The 15,795-nt window shown below is 42.0% G+C and overlaps 1 protein-coding gene across 4 annotated transcripts in view; it reads right to left on the reverse strand.

Annotated features, from left to right (window-relative positions):
* Nucleotides 1-268: 268 nt before the first annotated feature.
* The window catches only part of LOC146702396 (NACHT, LRR and PYD domains-containing protein 12-like), a 38,754-nt gene continuing 23,227 nt past the window's right edge, over nucleotides 269-15,795 (reverse strand). For 3 of the 4 annotated variants that reach the window (XM_085469047.1, XM_085469045.1, XM_085469044.1), the window contains 5 exons: nucleotides 14,944-15,114; nucleotides 5,636-5,809; nucleotides 3,538-3,711; nucleotides 1,210-1,256; nucleotides 269-1,061 (listed from right to left, as the gene is read on the reverse strand). In XM_085469047.1, the coding sequence (XP_085325173.1) occupies nucleotides 529-1,061; nucleotides 1,210-1,256; nucleotides 3,538-3,711; nucleotides 5,636-5,809; nucleotides 14,944-15,114 (1,099 nt within the window). In that variant the 3' untranslated portion in view covers nucleotides 269-528. The remainder of the gene's footprint in view (nucleotides 1,062-1,209; nucleotides 1,257-3,537; nucleotides 3,712-5,635; nucleotides 5,810-14,943; nucleotides 15,115-15,795) is intronic. The other variant, XM_085469046.1, reaches the window with a different exon arrangement.

Consider the following 15,795-nt stretch of genomic DNA (forward strand, 5'->3'; position numbering starts at 1 on the left):
GAGTTGTATAGTTTTAATGTTTTATTTGGGAACAGAATGGTGTGTATGTGTAAGTTTGGTGATGGAGTTTTTATTATGAATGAATGATGAATTTTTATGAATTATTATGTCAATTTTTTTATGTTTAAGGACAACAGATGGAAATTAGCCTTTGGCTATAATCTGGCATGTTTACATTCATGTAATTTGTTTTTTTTTTACATTTATGTTCATTAACATGCACTGTCCTAAATAAATAAATAAATGAATAAATAAAATTACAAAAACATGAGCAATAATGAATATCTTTAATATTTTAGATTATATTTTATGACAAAGCCAGAAAAACAATATGTGGATCCTGGAATAATAATAGCTTCTTCATTTTTAAAGGGTTGAAAAAGCTAAGATGATTACAAGGAATCATTTAGAACAGTTTAAAAGATCAACTGAATCATTCCATGAATCTGAAAACAAGAGACAGACATGTACAGACTTAACTATCTGTTCAACAGTCAGAGTGTTTCTCTAACACACTTTACACTCAACTCAGCACAGGGACACTGAGGAACCTGATCTAAACCCAAACCCAGGATAAAGAGTTTGAGTGAATGTGGTGTTGAAGGTGTGGAGGTGGATCAGAGTGTCAGAGGAGACTCTGTAGAAGGACAGAGTGCCAGCAGGACAGTCCACATACACTGCTACTCTGTTAGAGACAGAGGAGGAGGAGGAGGAGGATATGGTTGTTTCTTTGTTATTGTGCCAGACAGAATCCGGACCACGATCAGAGCAGTACAGATTCCAGGACTGATCATTCAGTCCAAGCCAACAGTCATCACCGTCTCCTTTCCTTCTGATTCCTCTGTAACTCACCGATATCTCAACTTCTCCTCTCCACTCAACCTCCCAGTAACAGCGATCAGTCAAACTATTGCTACACAGCAGCTGAGGACGAACATCAAATCTGTCTGGATGATCAGGATATGACTGAACCTCCTCCACATGTGTCACCTTCCTGTTGTTGTCAGACAGTTGGAGCTTTGTGTTCACTGTGTTTGTGTCGATTGTGAGTTGACAGGAATCTGATGGAGAGAACAAACACAATCCAGCTGCAGTTATTGATCCATCATCTGTTCATTGATTGACACTTTGATGATGACTCCTGACATGATGAAGATGGTTGAATGTGTGCTGCTTTGTTTTCATGAATCCCATTAAAAACACACTTACACTTCCTCAGACCTGGTCTCAACCATCGGACTCCAGCAGGCTCCACCCTGAAAGGAGGAGGGGGGTCAGAGCAGCACAGTCAGCATGCACACATGGACATTACATGGCTCTCACACACACTGTTACACACTGATAAAGAAGCAGTCCAACATCTTTACAAATACACTTCAATCGATAAATGGATCAAACTGCTGATGATTTTGATCTGTAGTTTTCATATTTTATATGTGGACAGTATATCCTTGGTTTTAACATATAAGTCAATGTTACAGCCAGGGGCAGCACAAAACACTGATACACTGATTTTTTTAGTTTTAGGCCCCTTGCATTCCACTGAGTTACTTATTCTGTCACTAATGTGCTAACATAAACGAATGTAAGTCTATTGGCCACCACAACCAACTATCCCAGTGATTCAACGTTATGTACTTGCAAAAGATCCCATGTTCTCAAAACATAACTTTAAGCACATATTTCTCCAATCCACTTTCACAGACAGAGTTACAAATACAGTATGTCAGTTTTTGAGAGCATGATTTAAATTAGCCTTCATGTGTGTAGTGTTTTGTGTCCAGTTTAAGATCAGCAGTTTTTTCCAAAGGAGAGGCCATAGGAGGATTGACGAGCCTGAAGATTTTGCGGTAAGACCTAAATCCTCAGACTGAATCTTAACTAAAGCTAAGCACTTTAGGAACTATCTGAAATCTACACAAATCATGTGATGATACGACATTCTGAACCTTCACTTACGGGGCTCTGGGATTAACAAAAACACAAATACAAATATTTGAATGTGTTACAGGAAGCAGGTTTAGGAACACTTGAATTTATCAATGTAAGTGAATAATAAGAAATATGAGCAGGATTATCTAAGGGCTGCCAAACAAGTTTAATATTGTCACATGTAACTAAGTCTATCATTGATCTAACTGGGCAAACATTCGTAATGGTCTTTAAAGTTCATAAAAGTGAACTTTTATGAACTTCTTATGGCAACTGACTTTACTTTCCATTCATATTCTCCTCGATCTGACTGCTGCTTTCGACACTATTTCTCATTCCCTTCTGATCACACTCAGTTTATTCGACTCAAATCTTTTACTTCTCAGTCCTTTCCTCTGGTCACTGGCGTGCCCCAGGGATCTGTCCTGGGGCCCCTCTTTTCATTATCTAACTTCTTCTGCTTGGACACATTTTTCGTAAATATAATATACAGTTTCACTGTTATGCTGGTGACACGCAGCTGTATCTGTCCACTAAACCTGATTCTGCTCTCCCCCCATCCTCCCTTACCCTCTACTTAGCCGAACTAAATTCATGGTTCTCTTCCAATTTTCTCAAACTCAATAGTAACAAATCCGAGCTCCTCTTGGTAGGCACTAAATCAACATTATCCAGAGCCAACAGTTTCTCTATTACTATCAATAACTTGCCGGTCTCCGTTTCTTCCGCTGTAAAAAGTTTGGGCGTCATCTTCGACAGTACTCTATCTTTTAATTCCCGCATTAATAATGTCTCTCGGTCTGCATATTTTCAATTGTGCAACATTAATCATCTCTGTCCTTTTCTCACCCCACATACCATGCCATCTTTGTTCACAGCCTTGTTACTTCCCGACTCCATTACTTTAATTCATTACTCAAAAATCCATCCACAACCCGTCCAGAACTCTGCTGCCCGTACTATCACCAGGACCCCTTCTATCCATCACATCACTCCTGTCCTGCAGCAGCTTCATTGGCTCCCTGTCAAATATCTTATCAATTTCAAAATACTCTTCTACACATTTAAGGCTATTCATCTTCTCTCTCCTCCATATCTCTCTGATCTGGCTCAGATCACTGCCCCATCTCAGTGTCTTAGATCTTCTTCTTCTCTTTCTCTCTCCGTCCCCTCCCCCAGTCTTGCCACCATGGGGAGCAGGGCTTTCAGCTGCTCTGCTCCCCGACTCTGGAATTCCCGACCTTCTGATTCAAGAAATATCATTTCCTTCTCTCTCTTTATAACTCAAATCTCACTTGTTCAAAATAGCTTATCCCACATAACCTCTCCACTCTGCTATTTTAAATTTGTTTTATGTCTTATCCTTTTATGATTATGTAAACTGCTTGCTTTTATGTTGCTTTTATTATTCTGCTGTGTACAGTGTCCTTGAGTGTTCTGAAAGGCACTTTCGAATAAAATGTATTATTATTATTATTATTATTATTATTATTATTATTATTATTATAACAAGAAGAAGAAACAAGGATTACTGAATAATAGATTATTCAACTGAGTGATAGACACAGAACATGTTTCCTCTTTTATCAGACATTCTCTCCATACCTGAGAGTGTCCAGTCTCCAGTGCGAATCCTTCTGTCCAGCCAACAGCAGCTTCATTCCTGAGTCTCCTGGATGATTGTAGCTTAGGTCCAGCTCTCTCAGATGGGAGGGGTTGGAGTTCAGAGCTGCAGCCAGAGAAGTACAGCCTTCCTCTGTGATTAGACAGCCTGACAGACTACAAAAGAAAATCCATCTGTTAACACTTTACTGAAGGTCTGTTTTAATATGATGATTTCTTCTTCTTCTTTTTTTTCCAAAGACTATGCCATATTTCCATTCAGTTAATCTGCATTTATATTTATAAAGTGGCAATTATCAACAGGTGACACCACTCAACTCAAGTTAGTTAAGATAAGACATTGCAATATTACAGAAAATCCCCTATGAGCAAGAAAGAAAGAAAAGCAGTTTTAACAGGAAGAGACCTCTAAAAAGACAAAGGTCAGGAAGGGTTAGCAATCTACTGCAATTGGTTTAGGGCGATGAGTGAGGGAAAAGGAGACAAGGAGAAAAACTAACCACAAGAGAAAGTAAGCAAAAGTTAATGACATGCAGTAGTGGTATTTAAATAAAAAAATTTTAAAAATTGAGTGACAAGAAAGAAATTTTCAGTGCAGACTCACAGCAGTCCAGGTGCTTTCTTTCCAAGCTCCTAAAGCTCTGCCTCCTATTCTACTTTTAAATAAGAACAATAAGCATGAGCACAGAATTCTCCATGCTGTTGCCTTCTTGTTAAGATTGGATGAATCCAGAATAACATTTTTTTTTTTTGCACTGTGTTTTTGAGGACGAGTAGACAAACAGTTTTGGTCTGTATATACTTTACATAGCAAATTTGCACCTAAACACTTTGTGAATTCATGATTTTTTTCCCCAATAGCCTTAAGCAAGCAGTCTGAGAATGAAATGCTCTGTTAGGATAATATGGTACAATGATATAAAGAGGTCTTTATGATGGACCTGATAAATTTATATGTGACATTACGAATTTAGTTTAGTTTAATTCTGGATTTAACAGGGAGCCAGTGAAGTGAATATTAGGGAAATATGGTCCCTCTCTCTGGTCCCTGTTAATACTTTCACAGCGGCATTTTGGATTATCTGAAGACATCTCGCTAAGGCTATAATAAAGAAGGAATGCCTGAACTCTCTTTTTTAGCATCAATCCTAGAGTAGATGGATTTCAAATCATAAATGATTCAAATAAAAACTATATGTGTATTTTCTAATACTACTAGCTAATGGAGGAATGGTGCATCGAGAAAGTATTCCCAGTACTCACTTGTTCCAGTTTTGTCTTGTTATAGCCTTATTCCAAAATTTATACAATTCATTTTTCACCTCAAAAAAGCCCAAAATGTGGAACAAATGAAGTCCTGAAAATGCTGTTGGGATGCATTTGATTTATTGGTTCCAGTGCCAAACCCTGTAGAACTCAATTCAATTCAATTTTATCTATGAGCAAGCACTTTAGCGGGAAGGAAAAACTCCCTTTTAACAGGAAGAAACCTCTGGCAGTACCAGGCTCAGGGAGCTCAGGGAGCTCAGAGAGGTGGCCATCTGCCGCGACCGGCTGGGATGAGAGAAGAAAAACAGGATGAAAGACATGCTGTGGAATAGAGTCAGAGATTATTAACAAGTATGATTCAGTGCAGAGATTGAGTGTAGAAGAAACACCCAGTGCATCATGGGAATCCCCCAGTGGTCACCTATTCCAGTATAACTAAGGGAGGATTCAGGGTCACCTGATCCAGCCCTAACTATATGCTTTAGCAAAAAGGAAACTTTTAAGCCTCATCTTAAAAATAGGATAAGTGTTTGTCTCCCAAATCCAAACTGGAAGCTGGTTCCACAGAAGAGGGGCCTGAAAACTGAAGGCTCTGCCTCCCATTCTACTTTTAAATACTCTAGGAACAACAAGTAGGCCTGCAGAGCGAGAGCGAAGTGCTCTAATGGGGTGATATGGTACTACAAGGTCATTAAGATAAGATGGGGCCTGATTATTTAAGACCTTGTATGTGAGGAGCAGGATTTTGAATTCAACAATAGTTTGTTGTCATTTGGAAAGACACAACAACAGCTGCAGTCAGTGAACACACCTCAGAGTCTCCAGTCGACAGTTTGGACTCTCCAGTACAGCACACAGAAGCTTCACTCCCGAATCCTGCAGATCATTGTAACTCATGTCCAGCTCTTTCAGATGGGAGGACTTGGACTTCAGTGCTGAGACCACAACTTCACAGTGAGTTTCTGACAGACGACAATCAGCCAGTCTGTGATTGGAGAAAATATAAAATGTGTCCTTACTTTAACCAGGTTCAAAACTCAATTTGTTAAAAATGTAATGATGTAATGTTAGAAGTCACTTCATATAAAATTAAATTTAGAAAAGTTCAAATCCATATTAAAATGTATCTTCAGTGTTTTGCTTTTTTGTGCCCTCATGGTCAAGGAATGGGTAGTGACTGTGGTTTGCCCTGTATGCGTCACATGACAGGACAGCATACAGGGCAGAGGTGAGAGCCCTGACATCATGGTCCCGCGACAACAACCTGCTGCTTAATGGCAGCAAAACCAAGGAGCTCATTGTGGATTACAGGAGACTGCAGAGAGGAGACCACACCCCCATCCAAATCAACGGAGCAGAGGTGGAGAGAGTCAGATGGTTCAGCTTCCTGGGCATCAACATCAGTCAGGATCTGAGTTGGTCACACCATGTTGGTGTGATCACAAAAGCAGCAAGACAGGTGCTCTTCTTTCTGCACCTGAGAAGATTCGGCATGAATCCCAGAACACTTACAAACTTCTATCGATGCACCATTGAAACTTTTCTGACTGGCTGCTTCACCACCTGGTATGGCAGCTGTAATGTTCCGGGCCACATAGCTCTGCAGAGGGTGGTGAGAGCACAGTGCATCACCAGGACTGAATTGCCAGCTATGCAGGATCTCTGTAGACACCGCTGCATGAGCAAGACGCAGCAGATCCTCTCTGATCCCAGCCACAGACGTTTCATGCTCCTGCCATCCGGCAGGCAGATTAGGAACATTCAGACCTGCACTAGCAGACACAGAGACAGTTTCTACCCACAAGCTATCAGGCTTTTGAACTGTTGACATTTTACACACACCATTACACACTCACTACAAATACTGGATTCTAAACACTGTCACTTTAAACCACAGACACAGATGAACAGAACCATAGGTCAAAACATGAGTGGAGCACAGAAAGGAATTGGGAAGAATACCAGAGGCGCAAAACACCAGCTACTAGTAGATCGAACAGTCAGCTGAGACTGCAAGACCAGGTTGATCAACCCGTGCACTGCCTGAATTGATCACAAGAAGGCCTATGACTCAATGTCCCATGCCTGGGTCCTGGAATGCCTTCACCAGGAGCAAGTCCCCATCAATTGTGGGATGTATCAAGGAGATGCTCTGTCAGGACAAGGCGCATGCACACGCATCGACCAGCAGTGAGTGAGAGCTTGGTATCCTAAGTTTTTAAGTTCTTATCATTTCTTTTCGTTTCTATCAATGGCATGTGTTTTGGTTGAAGGAAGTGACAGTTTTCTTACAAAGTGACACAGGCTCCACAACAGTAAGAACGTCGTGGATTCTTTTTTCTTCATTGTGGTTGGATTTCTACTGTGCTGGCTTGTTTCCGATGATGTGGGCGAGGCCGTGAGTCATCTGAGGATTGTTTACTCCCGCAACGAACTGTTCCAACTTAACTTACTGTATGATGGTAAGGTCAGTCGGTTTCCCCTGCGGTCTGTTATCCTTGGAAATGTTCAGTCTCTTAGGAACAAGCTGGATGAACTCCAGGGAAAGGTCAGGTTCCAGAAAGACTTCAGGGACAGCTGTGCAATGGCTTTTTCCGAGACATGGCTGACAGAGCTGGATCAGGATGCCGATTTTTCAATTGACGGTTTTTGAGCTCCCTTTCGCCGAGATCGGGATGCACGGGTAACAGGGAAATCTCAAGGAGGGGGAGTATGCTTGTATGTGAACAAATGTTACTGTAGCGCTGTGACTGTTAGAGAATGTATTTGTACACCAGATGTTGAACTTCTATCTGTGTCACTGTGCCCTTTTTATCTCCCTCGTGAGTTTCCACAACTTTTTGTTACCGTAGTTTACATTCACCTGAGTGCTCACCCCGCCTCCACTTGCAGCATCATTTCAGACATAGTGCAGAAGCTGCAGGCGCTCTCTCCTGATGCCCCAAACTTCATAATGGGGGACTTTAACCATGTCTCCCTTAAATCAACTTTGGGCAATCTGTATCAATATGTATCCTGTCCTACCAGACGGGATAAAATGTTGGACCTTTGTTACGGATCGGTGAAGAATGCTTATAAATCGCTCCCGCTTCCTCCTCTGGGATCTTCTGACCATAACTGTGTGCATCTTCTGCCCATCTATAAAACTGTCTTAAAACGAGAGAAGACAAAGACTAAGGATGTTGACATATGGTCAGAAGAATCTGTGCTTACCTTGCAGGAATGTTTTAAGTGTACAGATTGGGAAGTTTTTATTCAGTCTTGTGGAGATGATCTCGACACTTTGGTGGATGTTACTAGCTCTTATGCAGTATTTTGTAAAGACATGATTACACCCCGTAAGCGCGTTAAAGATTACGCTAACAATAAGCCGTGGGTCACTAAAAGTGCCAAATCCTGTTTAAGGAAAAAGAGACAGGCCTTTAAAGAGGGGGCTGTTACCGATTTTCAGACAGCCACCAAGGAACTGAAAATCAAGATCTTGAAAGCAAAACAGAGCTACAAAAACCTTCTTGAAAGAAAATTTTCTGCAAAAAGTTTTGGGTCTGCCTGGACTTGTATGAAAACAGTAGCAGGGTTTCAAAATCCCCAGAGCAGCAGTCAGATCATTTTAGATGGTTTTAATTCAGACAGAGATTTAAATGCTTTAAATGTGTTTTATGCTCGTTTTAGTTCTTCTGATTTTAGCGAGGATATTTCTGAACTGAAACAGAAACTGAGAGATACTCAGCACTTTATCATTGAACTCAGTGATGTCAAAAAGGCCTTTCATACAGTCAATGTGAACAAGAGCCAGGGTCCTGATAATATTAGTGGCCGCCTAATTAAATCTTGTGCTGATGAACTCAGTCCTATATTTCAGGTTATTTTTAATAAATCCTTGCAAACACAACATGTGCCCTCTCTTTGCAAAGAAGCAGTCGTGGTTCCTGTCCCTAAATCTAGTCGTCCAAAAATTCTAAACGACTTCAGGCCTGTTGCCCTCACCTCAGTTGTAATGAAAGTGTCTGAAAAAAATCATCAGAAATGTGATTATGAAAGAGGCTGAACATCAGCTCGATCCAATGCAGTTTATATACAGGCCCAATAGAGGAGTGGAGGACGCATTTTTGACTTTACTAAATCTGATTCTTAAACATGTAGAGAGTAAAGAGAGTTTTGCAAGACTTCTTTTCATTGATTTTTCTTCGGCTTTTAATACAATACAGCCCCATATTTTAATTAAAAGACTTTTAGAACAGTTTGAAATTAGGAAAAACCTGCTGGGCTGGATTTGAGATTTTTTAACTGACAGGTCACAAAAAGAATAAATCGCCCTTATTATTCACTCTCTATACAAACATGCGTCAGGGCAGACATGAAAACAGGGCCATTATTAAATATGCAGATGACTCTGTTATTGTCAGCTTTCTGAAAGAGGGTGAAACTAACCACGGTCCAGTCATTGATGACTTTGTTCAGTGGTGGGAGGAGTCTTATCTCCAGCTGAACATATCTAAAACAAAAGATATGGTTGTTGACTTTAGGAAACAACAAAATGGGCACGGAGTCACTTTAATTAAAGGTCCGAAAATAGAGCAAGTACAATCATATAAATATCTTGGGACCATAATCAATGAAAAACTGAACTTTGATCAAAATTGCAAATCAGTTTGTAAAAAGGGTCACCAGCACCTTTATTGTCTTAGGAAACTTGCTCATTTCCACATTGACCAAAAAATGTTAACTTTGTTTTATCGTTCTTTTGTTGAGTCTGTTTTATCCTTTTGTTTGGTGGCATGGTTCGGTCAGACCTCTGTCACAGAGAAAAACTCTAAATCAGATAGTGAGATGGTCCAGTTGTCTAATAGGTGAGCTACAGTCTTGTTTAGCCTCCCTGTGCTCCAAGCAGGTACAGAGGATGGCTTTATCAATCCTTAAAAATGGTTCCCATCCTCTAAGGGATGAATTTCAGCGTCTTTCCTCAGGACGGAGGTTTCTATTTCCAAGATGCAGGACAAAGCGTTATAAAAATAGCTTTGTCCCTGTTGCTGTCACTGAATTAAATAAGAACTGTTTTTTTGATTTGAAATATTAAATTACTATATATGTGCCACAGTGAGGTTTATATCTTTAGGTATGTGTGTTTTTGAAGGGATGCCAAATGCTGTCATTTTTCTGTAAAGCGAATTTACCTTGCCTTTAGGTATAAATAAAGTTACCTTGACCTTGTCCCCACTGCTGTTCTGCATAGGCATGAACCACTTGAGTGAGCTCACCAACAAGACTGGCTACAAATACCGACTACGTAAGGGAGCACTTGTCAGCAACCTCCTGTACATGGATGACATCAAGCTGTATGCCAAGAGTGAATGAGACATCGATTCACTGATCCACACCACCAGGATATCCAGCAATGACATCAGAATGTCATTCAGACTGGAGAAATTTAGTCGGATGATAAGAAAAAGAAGGAAGGTAGTTAGAACTGAGGGGATTGAATTACCAAAAGCAACATTGCAGACGTAGAGGACAGCTACAAATGCCTGGAAATCCCACTGGCAAATGGGAACAATGAAGAGGCTGCTAGGAAGGTCTATTACAACAGGTAAGACCCCAGGTGCAGGCTGTGTAAAGATGCCCCTGAGACAATCCAGCACATAACAGCAAGGTGCAAGATGCTTTAAGGCAGGGCATACATGGAGCACCATAACCAAGTGGCCGGCATAGTGTACAGAAACATTTGTGCCGAATACAGCCTGGAAGTCCCGAGGTCAAAAGGGGAAGACGCCCCCAAGGGTGGTGTAGAATGACAGGGCCATGATCCTGTGAGACTTACAAATACAGACGGACAAAATGGTGGTGGCTAACCAACCGGACATCGTGGTGGTAGACAAACAGAAGAAGACGGATGTAGAGATAGGTGTAGCGGTTTCGACTGACAGCAACATCAGGAAGAAGACCCGCCCAAACAGAAGCACTGTGAGCAGAAATGAGTGAAAAACAATGAATGAATGAATGAATGAATATTCTTTATTGTCATTGTCACAGGTACAATGAAATTGAAAGATGTCTCTGGTCAGTGCAACATCACAAAAGATAAATACTTAAAAACTATAATTAAATACTTAAAAACTATAATGATAGGATATAAAAGATAGAAATACATATAAAATACAGTATTCTCATACCGTAGATACACCCAAGCAATCCAGGCCTAAGGCCCCATACAGACACTCAACATACGACCTAGTTGATATATCACTCAAACAATCAATCACTCAATCAATTTGTTAGCGCATCCAACAAAACATGTCTGAAAGCATTCCAACATCAAGGGCACAAATGACAACAGGGGCAATGAAAGTCATCTACTTTTAGTAGCATTGAGACATGATATTGCAATTGGGTAGAAACTGTGTTTGAGTCTGTTAGTCCTTGTGTATGTTGTTCTATACCGTTTACCTGAAGGCAGCAGTTCGAACATGGAGTGTCCAGGGTGTGAGGTGTCCTTTATGATGTTATGGGCTCTTTTGAGGCAGCGGGAACTGTGTAGGTCTTTCAGTTTGAGGAGAGGGCAGCCGATTGTCCTTTGGGCAGCGTTGATTACTCCCTGGAGTGCTTTCCTCTGAGCCACTGTGCAGCTAGCGTACCATATGCCTATGCAGTACGTTAGTATGCTTTCGATGGAGGCTCTGTAGAAAGACACCAGCAGTCTCTGTGTGATGTTGTTCTTCCTAAGCACTCTCAGAAAGTACAGTCTCTGTTGTGTCTTTTTCAGTAGCTCAGAGGTATTCACACTCCAGGATAGGTTTCCCTCTATGCTGACTCCCAAGAAGCGGAAGTCTGCCACCCTCTCCACACAGTCGCCGCTGATGATTAGTGGTTGGATTTCTGTCTTGTGTCTTCTGTAGTCAATTATGAGTTCTTTGGTCTTTTTCGTGTTTAGGAGAAGGTTGTTATCCTTGCACCATGAAGACAGCCGCTCCACCTCATCTCTGTAGGCAGACTCATCTCCCCCAGATATGAGCCCCACCACAGTAGTGTCATCTGCGAACTTTACAATGGCGTTGCTCTGGTGGGCGGGGGTGCAGTCGTGTGTATAAAGCGAGTAGAGCAGTGGACTAAGCACGCAGCCCTGTGGCGACCCAGTGCTTAGATTTAGGGCTGGAGATGTGTAACATCCCACTCTCACTCTCTGTCTGCGGTCGGTGAGGAAGCTATTGATCCACTTACAGGTGCTGTGAGGAAGCCCTAGGTCTTTTAGCTTGGCGTCCAGTTTGTATGGAAGAATGGTGTTAAATGCCGAGCTATAATCCACAAAGAGCATACGCACATAGCTTCCTTGCCTCTCCAGATGTGTTAATGCTACATTGAGTGCTGTTGCTATGGCGTCCTCTGTCGATCGGTTTGCTCTGTAGGCAAACTGGTGTGGGTCAAGGCTGCTGGGTAGGGCTGCTGTAATGTGGTAACGCACAAGTTTCTCAAAGCACTTCATCACCACCGGGGTTAGTGCCACTGGTCTATAGTCATTTAGGCTAGAGATATGAGATTTCTTGGGCAAGGGTATTATGGTGGAGGTCTTGAGGCAGGGTGGGACATTTGACTGTTCAAGGGATTGGTTAAAAATCCTGGTGAAAATATAGGCAAGCTGGTCTGCGCAGTCTCTCAGCACACGTCCTGGTACGCCATCTGGGCCGGCTGCCTTCCTCGGGTTAACAGCCCGCAGGGTGCGCCTCACTTCATGCTCCTCCAGAGTGATGATGGTACTGCTGCTGTGGGCTGTATGGTGTAGCTGTTCCTCTGAGGCATAGGGTGCAGTGACCTCAAAGCGTGTGAAGAAGATGTTCAGCTCCTCTGCCAATGCTGGGTCACCTTCAGCCATACCTGATTTGGACTTGTAGTTTGTCAGCTGCTGGACACCCTGCCACACCAGCCGGCTGTTCTTACTCTCCAGGTGGTTCTCGATCTTCTTCCTATAGTCCGCCTTGGCCTTCTTAATGCCTTTTTTCAGGTTGGCTCTAGCCCTGCTGTAGCTCTCCCTGCTTCCGGACCTGAAGGCGCTGTTCCTCTCGTTTAACAGCTGCTGGACTTCCCGGGTCATCCATGGCTTTTGGTTGGTGTAAACCCGGATCTGCTTGTCTACTGTGACAGTGTCTATACAGTGTTTGATGTAACAGAGGACACTGTTTGTGAACATTTCCAGGTCTTGATGTTGGAAGATATTCCAGTTGGTTCTGTCAAAGCAGTCCTGTAGCTGTTGAGAAGCGCCCTCTGGCCATGTTGTTATAGTTTTAGTGATGGTCGACGCAGTTTTCCTGATTGGGGCATATGCAGGAATTAGGAGCAGGGATAAATGGTCAGATTGGCCCAGATGTGGTAAGGGTCTTGCCCTGTAGCCCTTCTTGATGTTGGAATAGACTTTATCTAAGGTGTTAGCCCCTCTCGTGGCACACTTCACATGCTGGTGGAAATTAGGGATAGCTGTTTTTAAATCCACCTGATTAAAATCACCCGCTATAATGTGCACTGCGTCAGGATATTTATTGAGTTTATTGTTGATGTTCGTGTGCAAAAGCGCTAGTGCCACGTTAGTATTTGCATCTGGCGGTATGTAAACAGTTGTTATTACCACAACAGTGAACTCCCGTGGAAGATAGATGGGCCTGCATTTGACAGTCAGATATTCTATGTCCGGAGAACAGTGACGGTCTATGATCACTGTGTTTGTACACCAGCTGTTATTCACGTATATGCAGATTCCCCCTCCTTTTCTCTTACCGGAATTGATTGTTCTATCCTGGCGCTGTGCGGTGTAGCCTGCTAGCTCAATAGCAGAGTCCGGGATGGACTGATGCAGCCAGGACTCAGTGATCAGAAGAATACATGAGTTTTTGATGTGATTGTCCGTTGTTATTTGTAACCTTAGTTCGTCCATCTTGTTCGCCAAGGATCTGACATTCGAGAGATATAAACTCGGGAGCGGTGGTTTGAAAGGCTTCCTCCTTAGCCTGGTTAGCACGCCAGCCCGGCAGCCTCGCTTCCTCCTTCTCTCTCGTCGCCGTCTGCGTCTCCCTCCCGCCGGAATAGTAATCCAAGGAGCGCCCGGTCTCCTCGCTACTTCCTCTGGTATTTTGTGTGAGTGGATAAATTCCATGGTCACGCTCACACGGTAACTCACTCCGATCTTAAGAAGATCATGTCTGCTGAAGATGTTATTCGCTTGACTGATCGCGCACAAAACAAAACACAAAACGTACAAAGATAACCAAACACCACACTGACCAGTGGTACATCGAGCTGCTGCAACTGTGTGCGCCGCCATCTAGCCCACATCCAAGTGACAAACTTCTTAATGTAAAAGGAAGGTCTTTAGAACCTAGGGGATCAAAAGGGTAAAAAACACCTAAACAAGGACTAGCTTGAGCACCTATGATGACGTGATTTGCTTTGTCTAAGACAATTTAGTTGCAGTGGTAGGAAGCGTTTAGGGAAACAGTTGCATGCATGTCCTGGAGGTATTGTAATTATCTGGCATGGATTTATTTTATTTTTGTTTGTTTGTTTTTCATTCCTGCAAGATCTTTTGACTGGAAGTTTGTGTGAGTAGGATCAAGGCCTCTGTTTATTTTGTATTTTTGGTCACTACATAAACAGCAAACACAGCTCCTATCTGGAGAAAAAGTTCTTCTGCTTTATCTCTGGCTCGTTTCTTTATCCTCCATCTCTCTTTTGTTTAGGAGCCACTAAAAGCCATTAATGTGCAGTCATTCCTGTTACAAACTTTTTGTGTTTCACAGACTGCTGTTTGAGTATTGAACTTCAAACGAGAGTCAGATATGAATTTTAAATTTTTGAATGGTACACAGTTAATCAGGGTATCCTTTTGCTGAATTAGAAAAGGTAAGCCGGAAGGCACGCTGTGAAGGGGCACATGTGGGAAATGGTTAAGTATCACTGTTTGAAGGTTTGAATGTGAACATTGTTCTGCTACAGTCAAACCAGAGAAGAAGAAAACAGACTTTACCATGAACATCCTCAGTGTGGATCAGTATAATATCAGCCTGATGTCTGCAGTTTAGTGTCAGCACAACTTTCACATCATATTCATCTCAGCACAACTAAAACATGCTGACTGACCTCAGAGTTTCAAGTCCACATCCTGGACTCTCCAGGAAACCACACAGATGCTTCACTCCTGGATCCTGCAGGTTGTTATTGGAGCTCAAGTCGAATTGTTTCAAATGGGAGGGGTTGGACTTCAATGCTAACCCCAGAAAGCTGATATCTGACAAACCACAGCGCTTCAATCTGTATGAAGAATGAAAGATGTAAGTTTATTAGACAAAGTGCTTGAAATCATTCAGTGTTTCATCATCTGTTCAGAGCTGAAGAAGGTTCAGAATGTAGAAGTTTAGAAAATGGAAACTCTCATAAAAACAGGACAAAGACTTGAAGAAGTCGTGTTTTTCCTTCCAGGAACCACATGGCTTCACTTTTAAAGGTGAAGTGTGACAGAAACGGACATATTTGAAGTCCAACACCTTTTTCCAGTCACATTATTAAAGCAGACAAACTACAAGCTCATTTTCATTCCAACAAGTCATCTTCTGACCTGGACTAACAACACTGGTCTCTATGTGCAGCTGGCTGTGAGACCAGTGCTCAGGGAGCGTCTACAAAGGGCAACACTGAAAGAACATCACACACTCGTTTGCTTCCAGCACTTTCACACAAACATCTACCGTCATTATTGTCACCAAACTCTGTGGATCCTTTATTGCAAATTCAAATGGTCAGAAAAAAGAGGGTTATGAGGAAATATGATGGAATGTTATGTATTAGCAGCAAGTTATTGAAGCATTTTCCATTTTCAATTCAATTCAATTCAATTTTATTTATATAGCGCCAAATCACAACAAAAGTCGCCTCAAGGCGCTTCATAGATACAGAGAAAAACCCAACAATCATATGACCCCCTATGAGCAAGCA

This window comes from Copadichromis virginalis, linkage group LG9, assembly GCF_057382275.1.
Source record: "Copadichromis virginalis isolate Kocher_CV1m ecotype Utaka linkage group LG9, C_Virginalis_male_GT1.1, whole genome shotgun sequence".
NCBI lineage: Eukaryota > Metazoa > Chordata > Actinopteri > Cichliformes > Cichlidae > Copadichromis > Copadichromis virginalis.